Source organism: Rattus rattus, chromosome 11 (assembly GCF_011064425.1).
Source record: "Rattus rattus isolate New Zealand chromosome 11, Rrattus_CSIRO_v1, whole genome shotgun sequence".
Taxonomy (NCBI): Eukaryota; Metazoa; Chordata; class Mammalia; order Rodentia; family Muridae; genus Rattus; species Rattus rattus.
Genome location: NC_046164.1, coordinates 97,961,571 through 97,978,582, shown reverse-complemented (window position 1 = coordinate 97,978,582; position 17,012 = coordinate 97,961,571). Strand labels below are relative to the sequence as shown.

The window sequence follows — 17,012 nt, the reverse complement described above, 5'->3', positions numbered from 1 at the left end:
TTGAGAAGCTTCAATGGCACCTCAACACAGAGGGTGCAAACACAACAACTCCTGCAAGGCCATGCCTCCTCAATCTTCCCAAACAGCACCACCAACTGGGACCAAGTGTTCAAACTCCTGAGCCTGGGGGACTTTTCTCCTAAACTGCCCCACACAGGGAGCAGTATTCCCTGCTATACTCATCTCTCCAGTCCAACATTTACTTCCTTATACCCAAGATAATATTGATAATATTGATCCCTAATCAGATCCCAAACTTCCAGGTGTGGAGTAACATTTGATCACTTTTACTACTTTGATCAGAGTTGAGTAACAATTCTGAGAACCCATCAAGTGTCTCTCTCTTCTACAGTGATTAGTACTGACATTTCGGTAAGATTGGAGATGGTTCCCCTTAGGGCAGTTTTTATGTCAAAAAGTATAGGTTTATAAATTACAAATCAGTATGAGTTGTGCTCAGAATCATGAATGAAACAGAGGTAAAAGCAGTAAACTAGAACATCTGAGTACCCTGCAATAGTCACAACAAAGAGTTCATGCCAGGTGTGCCTCACTTTTATATATGCATACACTATACTGTATAAGATGTAAGGTGTATTCCACGATGTGGGGTGAGTGATGGACTAAGAACTTTGCAAAATATCATTGTAGATAATGCATCATTTGTTTTGCTATAATAAAAAGAATAAAAAATAATTTTAGATTAAAATAATTTTAGATTAAATCATGTTTAGCGTGTGTGGTCTACAAATAAAATAATAAAAATATATAGAAATACAGCTACTATATTAATTTTATGGCTCTGTTACTAGAAGGTAGTGTAAAAGTTGAGCAGATATATTTTAGCTAAAATATATTATTATTTTTAGATATCATTTATAAGCTAATGTCCTTGTGTAAACATTTACTACTATATTTAAGAATCCCAGGGGACAGTCTCAGTCACGTGCGTGTTACCATGAGAACCCGAGCTTGGATCCCCAAGATGGAAATGCCTATAATACCAGTGCTGGGGGACCAGGGTGGACAGGGATGAGAGGAGGAAGCAGAGATAGGCAGATCCCTGGAGCTCACTAGACAGCCAGGAGGACAGGATTGGTTAGCTTCAGGTTCAGTGGTAGACCCTGTTGCAATAAACAAAATGGAAGGGTAACTGAGGAAGATACCCTATGTCAGGTCCTCCACATGAGTATTACATGCACATATACATGATATGAACAAACCATACACTAAGTAAATAATATATTAATTCTAGACTAATATCCTGTTCCATTAAATCCCTAAATATTCATAGACTTTAAGCATCAGATGAAAAGTTTTATCATTATTTGACAGAGCATTTCTATTTTTTTCTTCTGTGAAGAGAAAATGGTGGTTCCATGATGAAGCACCAACATATGTCTCTCAACCATCTTATGACACCAACAGCATCCAGCGGAGTGACTTCCAGAAGCCGGCATGCCCACTGGTTTTGCCAGTCAAACACAGCAAGATGCAAAAGCCTTCTTATGGGATAGGTAAGGTCACTCATGGGAAACTTTTACTCTTTCCTGCCATTGACTTAAGATGTATTCAGTGTGTGTGCACCTCCTGAGAAAATGACGTTTCTACGGAAGTTGAAAATACATACAAAACAGACAGCCTTCTGAAACCCTGAAACCATGGAGAGGAAGTATCTCCAGTCCAGTATCTCCAGATACTGTACAGATCAGTGATTACACCAGCTTCAAGGTCAGAAACTTAGGAGCCGTCTGCTCGGCTTTCCCAGACTAAAAACTGTTGTTATTAAAATAGCATCTGGCCCTACCTCAGAGTATATTTCAAAGTATACTCTGAGGGACACTGATGGCTGTGTCTGTGGAATGTCCCTTAAAAGCCTGTTGTTGAACACTAGAGTCCATTGCACACTCCCCTACTCTTAGGATAGCCCAACCCCTCTTTTTGTTCTTTTTCTGCCCACTGTCTAGATTCAAACATTTGCCAGCATGCTTTCCCTGCCAAGATGGGCTCCATTCCTCTGGGACTGTAAACAAAAAAGGATTCTTTTTTCTCTTATATTGGAGTTTTTTTGTCATACAATAGAAAAGGAAACTAAGATGCTAATCGTTAATGATCATTTTAGACAGTGCTTTTTTTTTAATTGGATATTTTGATTTACATTTCCCTTTCCCAGTTTCCCATCCATAAACTCACTATCATATCCACCCTCCTGCTTCTTCTATGAGGGTGTTCCCCTTCCCCAATCCCCCCCTTTCCCACCTGACATTCCCATTCACTGGGGATAGGGGTTCAGCCTTAGCAGGACCAAGTGCTTCTCCTCCTATTGGTGCCCAACAAGGCCATCTTCTGCTACATATGCAGCTGAAGCCATGGGTCTGTACATGTGTACACTTGGGTAGTGGTTTACTCCCTGGGAGCTCTGATTGGTTAGTACTGTTGTTCTTTGGGGTTGCAAACCTCTTCAGCTCTTTCAATCCTTTCCCTAATTCCTCCAACAGAGACTGCATTCTCAGGTCAATGGGTGGCTGCTAGCATTCACCTCTGTATTTGTCATGCTCTGGCAGAGCCTCTCAGGAGACAACTATATCAGGCTCCTGTGAGCATGCACTTCTTGGCTTCATCAATATTGTCTAGGTTCTGTGGTCTCCTGGATTCCCAGGCTATGATGCAGCATATGGGATAGGGCAGACTCTGAATGGCTATTCCTACAGCCTCTGCTCCAAACTGTGTCTCCATATCCCCTCCTATGAATATTTTTGTTCCCCCTTTTAAGGAGGACTGAAGCATCCCTACTTTGGTCATTTTTTTTCTTGAGCTTCATTTGGTCTATGGATTGTATCTTGGGTAATTCAAGCTTTTTGGCTAATATCCACTTATCAGTGAGTATATACCATGGGTGTTCTTTTGTGATTGGGTTACCTCGCTCAGGATGACATTTTCTAGTTCCATCTATTTGCCTATGAATTTCATGAAGTCATTGTTTTTGATAGCTGAGTAGTACTCCATTGTATAAATGTAGCACATTTTCTGTATCCATTCCTCTGTTGAAGGGCATCTGGGTTCTTTCCAGCTTCTGGCTATTATAAATAAGGCTTCTATGAACATAGTAGAGCATGTGTCCTTGTTATATTTTAGACCATCTTTTGGATACATGCCCAAGAAGAAGGGTATAGCTGGGTCCTCAGGTAGTACTATGTCCAATTTTCAGAGGAACGGCCAGATTAATTTCCATAGTGGTTCTACCAGCAGTGACTTGACCCTCCTCTAAGCCTGTGTCAGCACTCCTGTAGACCTGTTTTCTTACAGCCAGATCTGGGTACAGAGAACTGTGGGACCAGTTCAGCACCAGGCACAGGCAGAAACCAGAAGAGTCCTTTCCTATACTGGTCCTGAGTTTGTGTGTCCTGAAGCCTCCACGAGGGTCACTTAGAGCAGAAGAATTGGTCTTACCTCTGCTCTCAGGTGTGTCAGCACCTCCGGTAACTGGCTTTTAGCTCTGGGTGCAGGCAGAAACTGGAAGGATCCTACCCCTGATTGTCCCTAGCTTCCTGTGTCTAGAGGGCACTAGGCGGGTTCCTCTTGCACCAAGATGTGAGCAGAAGTGGAGGTCTCCCCTGATTTCTCAGGAATGTCCACACCTCTGAGAGCCCAGCTCTCTCTCCCGTGGGATTTTGGTACAGAGAGCTGTGGGAGGTAGTACTCTTCAAAAGAAAAAATAGTCAAGTAAGTTTAATGCAACATGAATTTAAAAGTTAAATACAACAGTTGATCTGTAGAATACCCTAATTCTAAGAATAAGCATGATTTCCAAAACATATCTTCTCTATTTTTATCATCTCACTCTTATTTTCATATTGTTTCTCATAATTGCTGTCTTAAAATACATAACTTGAGAAATACATTACACAAATTGTTAAATACTTTCAGATCTATAATGATTTTACCTTGTAATGGCATTCTAGTAAACTGAGTTATATTTTCTTATAACCACAGTGCAAATAAGAGTCAACAATAGATTCCATTTAGAAATCATTAATGCTTTGACCTCTGTGATTTGGCCAGTCTAGTTGACAATACATAAGTCATCTAGACTGAAGATCACAGCATTAGAAAAAAAGAAAATGATCGTAGGCAGAATGATTCCTACCTCGAGGGTAAGTTCATAAAAAGGCTAACAAGCCTTCTTTGACCACGGCCTCTCCTTTAGAAAGAAATTTTGTCCTTATGATTGATGATGTAGACAGCTACATTTTCTGCCTCCTAAGACTCTACAATTTAGTCTATGGAATAGTAGCAGAGAAATAAGCTGTAACAAGATGAAAACAATGGAAGCAATTTTTTTTTTCTGGAGCATGTAGGAGAAACCCTGATGATAGGCAACGAGAAGAAAAAATGTCTAGAAAGAAACATAACAAAGACAAGCTGACCTTTGTAATAGACCCTCAGGCGTGTCAGCAGACACAGGAAAGGACAAGAATGAAGAGAACAGGACAACACTGCTCCACGTCCGGCTTTCATTGACAGCAGTTTCTACCCTGTCTTAATATTACATGATGGCAATGGCACATTCCTTTAATCCCAACACTCAGAAGCTAGAGGAAGGTGGATCTCTAATTAGATGCCAGTTTGGTCAACACAGGAAGTTCCTGGTCAACTAGAACCATGTAGTGAGACTCCATCTCAAAATTAATAAAGGAAGGGAGGAAGGGAATGAGGGAGCAAGAGGGAGGGAGGAAAGGAAAGAGGGAGGAAGAAATGGACAAACGGACTACGAAGAGCTGGAGAGATGGTGTGGGGGCTAAGGAGCACTTGCTCCTCTTGTAGAAGACCCTAGTTTCACTCCCAGAACCCACCTGGCATTTCACAACCACTTATAAAATCCACCTTCAGAAGATATGACACTATCTCTGGCCTGTCAGCTCATATAAACTCATATAAGCACACACATAACTAATAGATGATTCTTTTTTTTAAATGAAGAATGTTACAGCCTAGATTTGTAGCCAAATGATAACTACCACACTGATTATTTTGGAAAATCATTCTGGTCTTTATACTATTTTTAATCATGAATGGACAGCCAAAAAGTAGAATTATACCAGGTAATGTCCTTGAAGAAGGGCCAGGAAGCATTATGACCTTAAAATAAAACAAAAACCTTGAAAGTTTGAAAGAAAACCAGGTACAGAAGCCTTTGGGAGGTTTAATCTCTCTAGAACTCTTTTCTGAGAGGTATAAAATGAAGATGAGATAGTGACTAAAACATAGCATTTATTTCAAACATACTGTTTGCCAGGCAATTCATAAAACTTTCCAAATATAAACTCATTTTATTCTTAAATTAACTATATAGCAGTGGTTCTCAACCTGTGGCTCATGACCCCTTAGGGGGTTGAGTGACCCTTTCACAGTATTCACATATCAAATATCCTCAATATTTATGGTTGGGGTCACCACAACATGAGGACCTATGTTAAAGGGTCGCAGCATTTCGAAGGCTAAGAACCACTGCTATATAGTATAGTGATGCAGTAATACAATTGACATTCCCAGTTTTCAGGTAAAAAATTTACCTTGCCATTTTAGGGTGTTTCACTGGGCCTAAGAATGTAATTAACATGAAGATCAACAAGAGGAAAACATACATATTTTTTAAAGCACTTTTTGTGGGACTTTAGAGTTTCATAAGATGATAATCCAGGGATGTATAACATCCCCAGTGTTCTGAGTTGGAAAGAGCTGTAAACCATGAAGACAAGAAAAGGCAAAGGATCTTAGCCCAACTCAGTTGACTGGGTGGAGAAGCTAATAACAGGTAGGAAAGGGGTAGGGTAATGAGACTGCTCTGTACTGATACCCTTTGGGCCCCATTTCCAAGAGTGAAAATGAGAATTAGACTTTGCACCTGGTTGAGGGGTGACCTCTTTTACATTGTAACTTCATCTCATGCTACGTCCAATCATTTTCTATCTTTTAATGCCGTGACCTTCAGTCTGGCTGATATCTGTCTTCAACTAGACTGACCAAATCACAGAGGTTGGAGCACCAGTGACTTCTAAAAGAAATCTTTTGTTGACTCTTACTAGAACTGTGGTTTTGATAAAAAAAAAAAATGTGACTCAGTTTACTAGAATGGCATTGTCAGATAAAATCATTTTAGATCTGAAATTTTTAATAATTCATGTTAGGAAGCTCAGAATGCTTTTCTTGCATCCTTCATTCAATATGGAGAGGCTCATTATGTCACTTTGTTCTGATTAATCTCTTTCATTTCTCTCCCTCCCCCTGTACTCCCTTTAGCTAATTTTCCTTCTCCCAAATAGTCCCACCCTTCTGCTTTGAACCAATCCATTCTCTTCTCCACTCGCTCCCTCAGGATCTCTTCTTTCATGATCCCTTTTCTCACTTTATGATCTACATATACACACGTTTCCTGACTCATGCAAATAAAAATTTAAATTTGTGTTACTCATGTAAAGAAAGCACATAGTATTTGTCTTTCTGAGTTTGGGTTGTTTCACTTAATGATTTTTATACCATTCGTTTTCCTGCAAATGTCATGGTTTCGTTTGTATGGTCTATAATATTCCTTTGTGTATATGAACCACACAATCATGCATTCATCTGTAGATAGCTAAACAGATTGGATGATTCCCTGGTTATTGTGAACATGCAGCAATAAATATGAGCATGCAAGTGTCTCTGTGCTATGCTGATTTGGAGAACTTAGGGTAAATGTCCAAGTGTGGTACAACTGAGTCATATGACAGTTCTGTTTTTAATTTTCCTGGCCCCTCCATAATGATTTGCATACTATCTACTGTTTTTCAGGTTCTATTAAATAATAATATACTAGGACGGTGTTTTTCAGGATGGCACCTTCACCTAGCACAGGATTTAAATAACTTGTTAAAGGACACAGAGCAGATGACTGACATTTGAACCCAGAGAGCTGGCTCTAGTGTCCATGCTCATAAGTAACCCTCTGTTCAGCCTCTAAAATGGTAAAAAAAAAAAAAACTCCCTAAAAGGCTTTGAAAGGAGCCACTGAGTGTATCCAGATATGAAGGAGAAGACACATACCTGCATTTCATTGACAGTAAAAGAGAAGATCCTCAAATGAATGAACACTTTCTCTAGGAGCAGTGGACATTGAACTTACTAAGAAGGAAATGAAGTTATTTGGCTCATAAGTGAACAAAAACCTTATAATTAGATAATATTGTAGGATTTCACTAGAACTAAATAAAACATTTAAAGTTCTCCCACACTCTTTATATACAGTAATAATAAATGGATTATTTGAATTATTGACCATTGCATTTCACTGTTAGACTCTGGGTTAGAATTTGGTTTTTAAAACCTGTCATAAAAATCTCTGTCTCTGTCTTCTCTCTCCCTCCCTGCTCCCATGTCTTTTTCTCTCTCTCTCCTCCTCTCTCTTCTATCAGTATTTCCCATTACTAACTTCGTTATTATAACCTAGGATCTCGTATAACAACCAAACTCAATAAAGAACTTGAATAACCAAATAAATATAAATTTGCCATCTCAAATGTTAAACTACAAACTATACCTCTGTGGATGAGCACTAAGAACTACTCAATAAGTGCAATTCAAACTCATAATGTAATTTAAACTAACAAAGAAAAAGCCCTAACATTGGTCTGAAATAATTCCTATAGTTTTGATATTTAATTAATTTTTTAAAAATATTTTACTGTAAGATTTTAGGCTGTGTAAAATTCAGCTATGTGCCAGCCTTTTATAGCATACAAACTATGCCAGCATGTATCAAGGCCAATTAAAAGTCACCTCCCATCATTGTTCCATGAGCCCACTCAATTACATCTCATCTTTGGCATTTCAACAATTTTATCTTCTGCTAACAATGAAAGTGCCCTTTATGTCTCATACCACCACACAGTTTCCTGGCTGCCACACTTAGGTTCCAATTTATATCATAAGAATTTGTAATTTGGAAAGGTTTATTTAATTGATGAAGGATGGCGTTTTAAGTGTAAAGGAAACCTTGGCTGCTAATTTACTGTGTTCTGTATTTTAGTGTTTCTTTAGAGTTCCAGATTCAGATCCAGTGGTAACAATTACTTTTCTAAGATGGATTTTTCATTTGTTGTTTCTTTTGTACCAAGGGGTATCCTTTTTTGTAGCATTTATTTATCTATTCATTCATTCATTTATGTATTTATTTATTCATATTTGACACGGAGTATTTTAGTTACTTCTCTATTTCTGTGAAGAAAAATCATGATCAAGGCAACTTATCTCTGTGGGGAGCACAGCAACAGGCAAGCAGGCCTAGGGCTGGGGCAGTAGCTGAGTGTTTATGTGTTAAAACATCTACCACAAAGCTGCAAGAGGCTAACAGGAAATGCCTTGGGCTTTTGAAAACACAAAGCTAGTCCCCAGTGACATACCTCTTCCAACAAGGTCATACCCACTAATTCTTCCCAAACAGTTCCATCAACTGGTCACCAAGTATTCAAATATATGAGCCTATTGGGGGTAATTTCATTCAAACTACTACATGTAGCTGGAGAGATGGCTCTACAGTTAAAATACTTACCGCCCTTACAGAGGACCTGAGCTGAGCTTCTGCCATCCAAATCCTGCACTCACAGCCACCTGCAACTTCAGCACCCATGGAATCTGAAACCCTTCTAGCCTCCATAGGCACCTGCACACATATCCCCTCCACCCTCTACACACACACGCACGCACACACACACACACTCTCAACATATACACACACACACTGACACACATATACAAACATCCATACACTCCGACACACACAAACGTACAAATACACATATATACATACGCTCACAAATTAAAATTAAAACATTCAAAATATATTATGAGAGCTACAGTTTTTATATAAGACTCAAGTCAATTCTACTGAGAAAAGTAAAATTTCTAAGAGGGAAACATTTGTTGATGTTTTCTATGTATCCATAAAGAGTTAAAAATGTTCTCAAAACTGCTAACTTCACACCAATGTAAGGAACAAATTACATACTTGAGTATGTAATTCATATTTTGTTGGTGAAAATATCAATGGCTAGATACCAACTTGTTTAGAAAATTCTTATTCTAATTAAGTTTCTAGGAGTGGATTTCAAACACTTTAACAGGTTTGTAGTTCTCATTTAATAAGGCTTCACTCAAGCAATTAGCTGAATCCAATTTAACTTATTATTTTTAATTACATGTAGGTGTGATTTCCTGCTTGTGGGTATGTAAGTACAAGTACCCACAGAGGCCCCTGTCCTCACATATGCCAGAGTTGAAGTTATAGAGGATTATGAACCTCTTGACTTGGGTACTGGGAGCCAAAAACAGAATCACTGGGAGAGCACTGAGTGACCTTAACCACTGAGCCATCTCTCCAGCCCTCTTGCACTCTTATTTTAAAAGTGTGTTCTATTTATGTTATGAATGTTTGCTTATGTGAGTTTAGGTGCACCATCATGAGTTCATATATCCCCTGGGCTGGAGTTACAGATACTTGTAACTTACCTTGTGGATGCTGGGAACTAAACTCAGGTCCTCTGCAAGAGTAGTAAGTGCTCTTAACATCTATGTCATCTCCCCAGCCCTCAATTTGCACTCTTATACCACTCAACTGCCAAGAACTTGAAAGCCTTTATTCATTTTTTCATACTTAAGTAGTGCCCACTGTGTGAATTTTTAGAAACTCTCATGTTCACACAGTTGAGACTGATAATTATGCATAATTTTAATAAGTATAATGTTTGGGAAGTAGATGTCCTTCTACAATAGATAAAATGATATTCCTTTATTGGCCCCTGTGAAGAAAAGGATCCTTTATAAAGTCACTATTTTGTAGGTGTGAAACACTCTAGACCACTGCTTACAAGGTGGCTGTGTTAATTTTTTGTCACCTCAACACAAGCTAGGGTTATGTGAGACAAGGGAACCTCAACAGAGAAACTGCCTCTACTACGTTGGCCTGTAGGCAAGCCTATGGACATTTTCCTGATCATCAATTGGTGTGAGTGGGCCCATCACAGTCCACTTTGTGCAGTAGAAGAAAATAGTCTGAACAAGTTATGGAAAACAAAGTCAGTATATTCCTCCATGGTCTCTGCTTCATTTCCTCCCCAGCTTGATTTCCTGCCTTGTCTTCCCTTCATGATGGACTCTGATCAGGACATATGAGCCAAATAAACCCTTTCTTCCCCGAGTTGCTTTCGGTAACCATAACAATAAGAAGCAAAGTAGGACACAAGGTGATTCATTTTAATTCAATTTGCTTTCTTCTGATGTATTTCTATTTCAGTATTTCATAACAAGCTACCTTAAATTTAGTTGCTTAAAAGAACACTCATCTTACTTGCTCAGTGCTCGCAATCTGGACCTGGGTTGTGTGGTAGAATTCAGTTGGCAGAAATAGGCTCGAGGCTCACACTCAGCTGTCAACCTGGGATGGCTGGCCCACTCCTCCTGGGTCTCTTCATGTAGTTTGTTCACCAAGCTGTCTGGACTTCCTACTTGGCACTTCAAGTTTCCCAGAATGCAAAGAGCAAAAACCGCAAAGCTTCCTTGAGGTTTACACTGGGAGTTTGCATCATGTCCCTTTTGCAGCATTGTATTGGTCATAGTTAATCACTATTGATAATATGTCCTGTCTTTTCATAGAGATAATATCTGCTTTTCCATTCTTTAGATCTTGTCTCTTTGGGGATAGATGGATACATACTACATACATACATACATACATACATACATACATACATACATAACTCTTAGACTTTTTCCTTGATTTATTTCTAGTTATATTTGAATGCTTCCTTGAAGAAACAATCTGTTCTATAGGAAAATATTTTCAGATTTTCCTTGTTTCCCAAAAATTTTTTTAATTTGAATTCATAATTTATTGAAAGTTTTAGCAACTATGAAACTTTAATGCTTAATTCCTCTTTCTTTTTAATATTTTTAAAGTATTACTCAGCTGTCTGTGTCCAGTGTTGCTCTTGAAACATTTGATGTTGCTCTACTACATTTGAGGATAACATGTCTCTTCATCTTGGGAAGTCTTAGATTTCTCTGAAGAGATGCTAGCTTTCCTTTCTATACCTCCTAGGACTGGGTGGAAAGCGAAGAATGACAGAAACAAGAAGCATAGGGTGAAATTTAAGGAGGTTTTTTTTTTCCCCTATGCCATTCAGTTACCACATTAAATCTTGCCTGGTCTATGCCTGCCAAGCCTCTTTTCATGCATTCCTACTGTCTTAATCACTGTTCTATAGCTGTGAAGAAACACCACAACGGAGGCAGCAGCTTGTAAAGAAACGAATTTCATTGGAAGCTTTGTTACAGTTTCAGAGAATTAGTACATGATCATCATGGCAGGGAGAGTGGTGGCAGGCAGGGAGGCGTGGCACTCTTTATACCAGTTTTTCAGAGTAAGGAAATCAGATTCATACCCTTCTCCTACCTATGGTTTTTCCACCAAACTTTGATTCCAGAATCTTATAAAAGTATAAACATTGCCCATTGTCCCCATAATTCTGAAAGCAAATTCTGATTTTTGTTTTTTAATTGTCAATGTGGAACAATCTAGAATCACCTGAAACGTTAAGTCTCAGTGAAGGTCTGTCTAAGTCAAGTTAAACCATGGTATATGTATCTATATGAGATTATCTTGGTTATGCTAGCCAATATGGGGAGACTCAACCTATAGTGGGTAGCACCATTCCCTGGGCTTGTGGTCATGGACTGTGTAAGAGGCAAGAAAGTGAGCTAAATGCTAGAATCTACTGTGGACTAAGCTCTTTCTTAGTAGATGAGATGTGATTAGCAGTTTGTTTGTTTGTTATTTGCATTTTAAATATTATCTCCTTTCCCGGTTTCCTATCCATAAGTCTCCTATTTCCTTCCCCTCTCCTTCCCCCATAAGGGTGTTCCTCCCATTCACCTCCCCTTACCACCCTCCCCTTAACATTCCCCTGCACTGGGGGTTCAATCTTGGAAGGACCAAGGGCTTCCCCTTTCACTGGTGCTCCAACAAGGCCATCCTCTGCTACATATGCAGTTGGAACCCAGAGTCAGTCCATGTATAGTCTTTTGGTAGTGGTTTCGTCCCTGGAAGCTCTAGTTGGTTGGCATTGTTGTTCTTATGGGGTTGCAAGCTCCTTCAGCTCTTTCAGTCCTTTCTCTAATTTCCCCAAAGGAGGTCCTGTTCCAAGTTCAGTGGTTTGATACTAGCATTCACCTCTGTATTTGACATGTTCTGGTAATGTCTCTCAGGAGAGATCTACATCCGGTTCCTGTCTGCATGCACTTCTTAGCTTCATCCATCTTATCTAGTTCGATGGATGTATATATATGGGGCAGGCTCTGAATGACCATTCCTTCAGTCTCTGCTCTAAACTTTGCTTCCATAACCCCTCCTATGGATATTTTTGTTCCCCGTTAGGAGGGGATATGGTGATTAGCGATTTTAAGTCCCAGTCCCCTTGACTTCTTTGAAACAGTGGGCTGTGACCCAGGATTGTAAACTAAACAAGCTCTAAAGTTCCTTTTGTTTGAGGTATTTTTAGCAAAGTAACAGGATTAAAGCTAGAACACAAACCATGTACATTTTAGAAAGGAGAAATTTTAACCTCAATAAAATTAAATGACTTCCACCCAAGTCACACATGTCCAGAACACGGTAGAGCCTGAATTTGAAAATGTGTCTGTCTGTCCTCCACAGCTCATGCTTTGGCTTCTTCACTAACTCATCTGGTTAATTCTAAAATGTAGAGGTGGTTCATTTTATCTAAGAAGTTATTTATTTATCAATGTTCTGATAGTGAAAATATGATCTTCATAAAAAGATAGGTTTTTTTCTTAATTTGTAAGAAAACATAAATTATGGGATTTTTCTCAGTCCTGCGGTTACTGTGCCACTGGCACCTGCTCTCCTTGGTGTGCTCACAAGTCCTACAAGAAAATATAAGGAGAAATGGGTGCTGACCTCAGTTAGAAATCAAGAAATTTTTATCACTTTACATTCTGGTCTGCTAAGTGGGGAACTAAATCATCTACTCTAAGCACTTGAATACTCATCCCTGCTAGAAAAAATTATATCAATATACAAAATCGAATTCATGAATGATTAACAAGTATCTATTTATAATGTGTTTTCTATTCTTACTTATCCCCTAATTTACATCACGTTTACTTATTTACTTGTTTCACACAGGGTCTCTTTATGTCATCTTTGCTGGCCTGGACCTTGTCATGAAGACCAGGCTAGCCTCATACTCACAAGCTGCATCTGCCTCTGCCTCCTGAGTGCTTAGAGTAAAGGTGTGTGCTACCTCATTAGGCAAGAATATGTCACACTGGGAAAAAACGTGTGACTTTATTTTGTTCTGTTCTGTTTGAGAAAATATATCACTATATATCCCAGGCTGGCCTTAAATTCATCACATAGCACAGGCTGGCCTTAAACTTATGTCAGTCCTCCTGTCTGAGTGCTGGGATTAAGGCATATACCCACCACTTCCAGCATAAAGGTGTGACTTGTAAAAATAATGTTTTGTTACATTTTAATAGTATATATATATATATAATTTGAATGCTATAAAATATATGATGAAAATTTAATCCACCTCTTTCCTCACAATTTCCATACAATTCTCTCCCCACAAGAAACACCAGAATCAATTTCTTACATATTATTCCAGAGATATGCCAAGGATATGCAAATTCTTGTCTGCATGTATATTTGTACAAGGGAGAATCAAAAGTATTTTCTTTGACAGAATTCAAAGTGGGTGAACATTGCTCTTTTTCTTTAGCTGCTGTTGATAGTAAGGCCAGTAACGTTCTAGTTAACCTAAACCCACATGCAACAAAAAGACCCTCACAGTGAACACTACATACCCATCATCCAGACTGGAAGATTAGCTTGGAGTTAGAAGGTTTAATGCTCTTGCAAATGGGGGGAGCCTCTGTTACTTAGGCTGAAGTGTAAAGAATCTGTGTTCATCACTGCCAGCCATCCTAGATGTTCCAGTGACTTCAGCACGGAATCACTCAGCCATGACCAGACATTCAGAAGAAACTTTTTCACACCCTTCCAGTTGTCAAAGATAGTTTGACAAACAACTTCTGTTTTCACCAAGACGAATTGCTATCTGTTTAACAAGCATATCTAATAGAAGCCGAAGGAATGACTTAGTGCTTAACAACACTGCCTAGAAAGTTTAGAGCAGAGACTGAAGGAACGGCCATTCAGAGCCTGCCCCACATGTGGCCCATACATATACAGCCATCAAAACTAGATAAGGTGGATGAAGCCAAGAAGTGCATGCTGACCAGAACCAGATATAGATCTTTCCTGAGAGACACAGCCAGAACATGTCAAATACAGAGGGGAATGCTAGCAGCAAACCACTGAACTGAGAACAGGACCCCCATGGAGAAATTAGTGAATGGACTGAAAAAGCTGAAGGGACTTGCAACCCCATAAGAACAACAATGCTAAACAACCAGAGCTCCCAGGGACCAAACCACTACCCAAAGACTGTACTTGGACAGACCCTGGGCTCCAACTGCATAGGCAGCAGTGAATAGCCTTGTTGGGGCACCAGTGGAAGGGGAAGCCCCTGGTTCTGCCAAGGATGGACCCCCAGTGTAGGGGATTGTCGAGGGGGTGAATGGGGAGGGGAACACCCTTTAGATTGGGAGGGGGAGGGGTTAGGGGACTGATGGACAGGAAACCAGGAAAGGGAATAACATTTGAAATGTAAATAAGAAATACCCAATTTTTTTTTTTTTCGGAGCTGGGGACCGAACCCAGGGCCTTGCGCTTCCTAGGCAAGCGCTCTACCACTGAGCTAAATCCCCAACCCGAAATACCCAATTTTTAAAAAACGGAAAAACATAAAGAACACTGCCTAGGTTTTATTCTCAGCACCACACAGCGGCTCACAACCTTCTGTAACTCCAGTCCTAGGGGATCTGATACCCTTCCTTGTCCAGCCTTTGAAAGGATCAGACACGTATGCGCATACACATACATGCAGATAAAATTCTCAGACATACAGAATTTAAAAATATTTTTAAAGTACCAAATGCACATATGGAACTAATTTGAGTTGTTTTGATTTAGATCTTTTCGTGCAGAATAAATGCTGAATCCAAATTTATAATATACACTTATGGGAAGATAACTTCAGAAATTGCTGTTGACTTTTTTCCTTTGAGAAAGGGGCTCACCTTGCAGGTCTGGAGCTTACTATGTAGAGCAGATCGTCCACAAACTCACAGAGACCTTTGCCTCCTGAACTCTGGGACAGAAAGGGTCTACTACCGTGCCTGACATGTTGGTGGTTTCATAAAGCATAAATATTACAATATTTTTTATTTCCATATACAAATCTAGTAATTGGGGTGATTTTACTGAACTATCTCTTGTTTTTCTTAGTTCCACTTACCTCTCTGGATGTATCAGAAGAACACGAGGACAATTTTGTAGAATATATCTCTTTTATACATCAATATGATTCCAGGAGAACTCCCAATGAGCCCATCCGGGGAAAGGTAAGGCATTGTTCCAAACTAATTATTCAATGCTGTGGGGCTGAGTAGATTTATGCGAGAACTTTGAGCCTTTTAAGTCATGCTCATCTTTCTAAAAGTTTATCTAAACAAATATAGTCATTAGTGGACTAAACTCAGCTACATGTCATAAAAACCAAGGACCACAGGGGTTTTGATTTATTTCCTGGAAAGCATTTACTGAAGTAATATTGATAAACTTTTAGATGTTCTTAATGTATGTGTGCCAGGAAGGCATAGATAAGGTTTAAAGGCTGAACAGAATTGAACCAGAATTGCTGGAGTGCTTCCTCCCATCCAGATGCTTGGTCTCATAGCTCATTGTGAGTAATCCTTTTGGACATTGAACACAATCATCAATTCTATGAATTGTAGATTCATTTGCAGTCATAGCAACCTACAAAGCAAAAAAATAATAATAAAACTTAGTACAGCCAGTTGTGTGCACTCTAGCAATGGAAAAGCACAGGCACATCTTTGATTGCTTTACTTCCCTGCTTTCAGTTATATTCACCCCATTTACAGGCTTGCCAGACATTCTGGTGCTGTCCTCAGTTTGGGACAGAGGGGATAGTCGATGGAGAGGCAGAGAAGCAAGTTTCATCACCAGAACTTGAACAAACCCACATACTCAGCTACAGTTCCTTCTTCCCCTAGCTTATGTCATCGTTGTTTTCCTTTCCAGAGACACGGAACCTTCGTACAGAGAAAGATAAAGCCAGAGACTATGCCAATAGCTCCTAAGGGACCAGAGGTATTATTGAACACTCCAGGGTCAGGTTCATCAGAACAGCCCCAAAAAACAGACAAAGGAAATTCATCAGGAGACAACGTGACCTCACCACGCCTGTGCCAAAAGAATTCTCAAGAACTGCTGGAGACTTAGAACAGCTTATCAGAACCAGAAGGCAGCCCAGCCCAGCAGACCCAGAAGCCTGGCTATGAGAGATGACTGGAAGAGTGTTGTTCTCAACTGTAGGACAAGCTCCTCTCACCAGGCACTGGCCTTTAAACCCACTAATAAAAAAGTCAGGGTAAATGCGGTTAAGCTTTGGTATCAAAAGTGTAATCTCAGGAATGTAGGCAGATTTCCTCAGTGTCTGGTAGACACTTGGCACTGGATTCATCCATCATTGGAGTTGTTGTTGTTTTTGTCGTCGTCGTCAGTAGCTTTAGAACACAGAATTTACATAAACAGGGGAAAGGCGGAAAAGGGTTAAATAATGCATCAAAATTTTAAGTGGCTCAGTGAGTGATAAATTATAAAACACTGTCTTTATTTATAAATAGAACAACTTACAGGAAAAACAAGGTCTTAAAAAGAGGCTCAGCTTACATGATCATTAATTGCAGCCCTGAAATCAAACCCACTGATAAGAATGTTGACTTATACTTAATGAAAGTTATGT

The 17,012-nt window shown here is 39.4% G+C and overlaps 1 protein-coding gene across 1 annotated transcript; it reads left to right on the top strand.

Annotated features, from left to right (window-relative positions):
* The first annotated feature begins 604 nt into the window (after positions 1 to 604).
* Positions 605 to 16,747, top strand: C11H2orf73 (chromosome 11 C2orf73 homolog). Its single transcript, XM_032915925.1, has 4 exons — positions 605 to 611; positions 1,317 to 1,517; positions 15,470 to 15,585; positions 16,289 to 16,747. Exons 1-4 carry the CDS (start codon positions 605 to 607, stop codon positions 16,487 to 16,489), a joined length of 525 nt encoding a protein of 174 aa, XP_032771816.1. The 3' UTR covers positions 16,490 to 16,747.
* The last annotated feature ends 265 nt before the right edge of the window (positions 16,748 to 17,012 follow it).

Bases quoted from the DNA above. Each gene is read 5' to 3' on its own strand.
- C11H2orf73 (XM_032915925.1), top strand. The intron at 1,518-15,469 runs GTAAGGTCACTC...TGTTTTTCTTAG, and splicing joins AAAGCCTTCTTATGGGATAG to TTCCACTTACCTCTCTGGAT. The intron at 15,586-16,288 runs GTAAGGCATTGT...TTTCCTTTCCAG, and splicing joins ATGAGCCCATCCGGGGAAAG to AGACACGGAACCTTCGTACA.